General features: G+C 44.5%; 1 protein-coding gene across 1 annotated transcript in view; it reads right to left on the bottom strand.

The window, feature by feature from the left end:
- Positions 1-3,124: 3,124 nt before the first annotated feature.
- LOC112073062 (sodium/calcium exchanger 1) overlaps positions 3,125-4,209 on the bottom strand; it is a 50,340-nt gene continuing 49,255 nt past the window's right edge. The window contains 1 exon segment of the mRNA XM_024140426.2: positions 3,125-4,139. Within this exon segment, the coding sequence (XP_023996194.2) occupies positions 3,760-4,139 (380 nt within the window). The 3' untranslated portion in view covers positions 3,125-3,759.

Genomic DNA, 4,209 nt, shown 5'->3' with positions numbered 1-4,209 from the left:
TCTATTTGTTAGATGGGAAAGGGAAAATACTGAATCTATTGTTAGATGGGGAAAGGGAAAATACTGACTCTATTTTTAGATGGGGAAAGGGAGAATACTGACTCTATTGTTAGATGGGAAAGGGAAAATACTGACTCTATTGTTAAGATGGGGAAAGGGAGAGTACTGACTCTATTGTTAGATGGGGAAAGGGGAGTACTGACTCTATTGTTAGATGGGGAAAGGGAGAGTACTGACTCTAGTGTTGATGGGAAAGGGAGAATACTGACTCTATTGTTAGATGGGGAAAGGGAAATATGACTCTATTGTTAGATGGGGAAAGGGAGAATACTGACTCTATTGTTAGATGGGGAAAGGGAGAGTACTGACTCTAGTGTTAGATGGGGAAAGGGAGATATACTGACTCTTTGTTAGATGGGGGGAAAATATGAAATACTCTATTTTTTGTTAGATGGGGAAAGGGAAAATACTGACTCTATTGTTAGATGGGGAAAGGGAGAGTACTGACTCTATTGTTTAGATGGGGAAGGGAGAGTAGGACTCTAGTTGTTAGATGGGGAAAGGGAGAATACTGACTCTATTGTTAGATGGGGAAAAGGGAGAGTACTGCTCTAGTGTTAGATGGGGAAAGGGAGAAATACATGACTCTATTGTTAGATGGGGAAGGGAGAGTACTGACTCTAGTGTTAGATGGGGAAAGGGAGAATACTGACTCTATTGTTAGATGGGGAAAGGGAAATACTGACTCTATTGTTAGATGGGGAAAGGGAGAATACTGACTCTATTGTTAGATGGGGAAAGGGAGAATACTGACTCTATTGTTAGATGGGGAAAGGGAAATACTGACTCTATTGTTAGATGGGGAAAGGGAGAAATACTGCTCTATTGTTTAGATGGGGAAAGGGAAAATACTGACTCTATTGTTAGATGGGGAAGGGAAAATACTGACTCTATTGTTAGATGGGAAAGGGAGAATACTGACTCTATTTGTTAGATGGGGAAAGGGAATACTGACTCTAGTGTTAGATGGGAAAGGGAGAATACTGCTCTAGTGTTAGATGGGGAAAGGGAGAGTACTGACTATTGTTAGATGGGGAAAGGGGGAATACTGACTCTATTGTTTAGATGGGGAAAGGGAGAGTACTGACTCTAGTGTTGATTGGGGGAAAGGGAGAGTACTGACTCTATTGTTAGATGGGGAAGGGAGAGTACTGACTCTATTGTTAGATGGGGAAAGGGAGAAATACTGACTCTATTGTTAGATGGGGAAAGGGAGAATACTGACTCTATTGTTAGATGGGAAAGGGAGAGGTACTGACTATTGTTAGATGGGGAAGGGGGAATACTGACTCTATTGTTAGATGGGGAAGGGAGAGTACTGACTCTATTGTTAGATGGGGAAAGGGAGAATACTGACTCTATTGTTAGATGGGAAAGGGAGAGTACTGCCTCTATTTGTTAGTGGGAAAGGGAGAGTACTGACTCTATTGTTAGATGGGGGAAGAGGGAGATACTGACTCTAGTGTTAGATGGGGAGGGAGAGTACTGACTCTATTGTTAGATGGGAAAGGGAGAGTACTGACTCTATTGTTAGATGGGGAAAGGGAGGTACTGACTCTATTGTTTAGATGGGGAAAGGGAGAATACTGACTCTATTGTTAGTGGGAAAGGGAGAGTACTGACTCTAGTGTTAGATGGGGAAAGGGAGAGTACTGACTATATTGTTAGATGGGGAAGGGAGATACTGACTTATTGTTAAATGGGGAAGGGAGAATACTGACTCTATTGTTAGATGGGAAAGGGAGATACTGACTCTATTGTTAGATGGGGAAATGGGAGAATACTGACTCTATTGTTAGATGGGGAAAGGGAGAATACTGACTCTAGTGTTAGATGGGGGAAAGGGAGAGTACTGACTCTAGTGTTAGATGGGGGAAAGGGAGAATACTGACTCTATTGTTAGATGGGAAAGGGAGAATACTGACTCTAGTGTTAGATGGGGAAAGGGAGAATACTGACTCTATTGTTAGATGGGGAAAGGGAGAGTACTGACTCTAGTGTTAGATGGGGAAAGGGAGAATACTGACTCTATTGTTAGATGGGGAAAGGGGAATACTGACTCTATTGTTAGATGGGGAAAGGAGAGTACTGACTCTATTGTTAGATGGGGAAAGGGAGAATACTGACTCTATTGTTAGATGGGAAGGAGAGTACTGACTATATTGTTAGATGGGGGAAAGGGAGAGTACTGACTCTATTGTTAGATGGGGAAAGGGAGAGTACTGACTATATTGTTAGATGGGGAAAGGAGAATACTGCTCTATTGTTAGATGGGGAAGGGAGAGTACTGACTCTAGTGTTAGATGGGGAAAGGGAGAGTACTGACTCTATTGTTAGATGGGGGAAAGGGAGAGTACTGACTCTAGTGTTAGATGGGGGAAAGGGAGAATCCTGACTCTAGTGTTAGATGGGGAAAGGGAGAGTACTGACTCTATTGTTAGATGGGAAAGGGAGAGTACTGACTCTATTGTTAGATGGGGAAGGGAGAGTACTGACTTCTATGTGTTAGATGGGGAAGGGAGAATACTGACTCTATTGTTAGATGGGGAAGGGAGAGTACTGACTCTAGTGTTAGATGGGGAAAGGGAGAGTACTGACTATATTGTTAGATGGGGAAAGGGAGAATACTGACTTTATTGTTAAATGGGGAAAGGGAGAATACTGACTCTATTGTTAGATGGGGAAAGGGAGATACTGATCTATTGTTAGATGGGGAAGGGAGAATACTGACTCTATTGTTAGATGGGGAAAGGGAGAATACTGCTCTAGTGTTAGATGGGGAAAGGGAGAGTACTGACTCTAGTGTTAGAATGGGGGAAAGGGAGAATACTGACTCTATTGTTAGATGGGAAAGGGAAGATACTGACTCTAGTGTTAGATGGGGGAAAAGGGAGAATACTGGACTCTATTGTTAGATGGGAAGGGAGAGTACTGACTCTATGTTTAGATGGGGAAGGGAGAATACTGACTCTATTGTTAGATGGGGAAAGGGAGAATACTGACTCTATTGTTAGATGGGGAAAGGGAGAGTACTGACTCTATTGTTAGATGGGTATTGTTAGATGGGGGAAAGGGAGAGTACTGACTCTATTGTTAGATGGGGAAAGGGAGAGTACTGACTATATTGTTAGATGGGGAAAGGGAGAATACTGACTCTATTGTTAGATGGGGGAAAGGGAGAGTACTGACTCTAGTGTTAGATGGGGGAAAGGGAGAGTACTGACTCTATTGTTAGATGGGGGAAAGGGAGAGTACTGACTCTAGTGTTAGATGGGGGAAAGGGAGAATACTGAATCTATTGTTAGATGGGGAAAAGGGAGAGTTGTTGCACTGTAGGTTTATCTTTCTGTCTGTCCCTCATCCCCATGTCCATGTTAGTTCTTTCCAACATGTCCACTCTGCCTCCCTCCCCACTGGCGCAGACGTCAATTCAACTACTTTTCCTTTACATTTGGCTGAGTTCAACAACAAAAATGTCCCCACGACATTGGATTTAAGTTGCAAATCCAATCAGTTTCCCACGTTGATTAAACGTCGTTACGCTTAATCTTTGTTGTTGTCGTGGAAACAATGTTGATTCAACCGTTTTTTTTGCCGAGTGGGTTTCCTTTTGTTCCCTCCCTGTGTCTATTCCTCCTCTCTGTCTCCCCCAACTCACCCCTCCATCCTTCCCTCACCCCTCCATCTCTCTCTCTCTCTCTAGAACCCAGGCATGTGGCAGTATGCCTCCAGTGATGACAGTAATATATAGATCAGCCACATGAATAAGAAGACCAGTGACGTGATGATCTTGGTAGTCCTCGGCCCTCCCAGCTCCCCGCCTGCCACTGACGCTCGCCGTCGGTAGAGGAGGATCATCACGCATATGCACGCCATCACCGTGAAGAGCGTGACGGAGAACGCCAGCGAGCCCGGGTCGACGCGAAACACCTGGCCTTTGGAACGCCAGAACACGGCGGCGATGGTCCACGCCACTCCGATCCCAAGGAAGACGTTCACGGCGTTGCTACCGGTTACGTTGCCGATGGAAGCGTCGGCGTACTGGTCCTGGATGGCGGCCACCTTACTGGCAAAGGTGTCTGGGTAATGGTGGAGAGGGAGAAGAGAAGAAATTGCAGAAAGAGAAGAGAGAGGGAGGGGGGAAGAAGA

Source organism: Salvelinus sp. IW2-2015, unplaced genomic scaffold, assembly GCF_002910315.2.
Source record: "Salvelinus sp. IW2-2015 unplaced genomic scaffold, ASM291031v2 Un_scaffold2135, whole genome shotgun sequence".
Lineage (NCBI taxonomy): Eukaryota > Metazoa > Chordata > Actinopteri > Salmoniformes > Salmonidae > Salvelinus > Salvelinus sp. IW2-2015.
The sequence above is the reverse complement of the archived record's forward strand: the minus strand, read 5'-3'. Positions and strand labels throughout refer to the sequence as shown.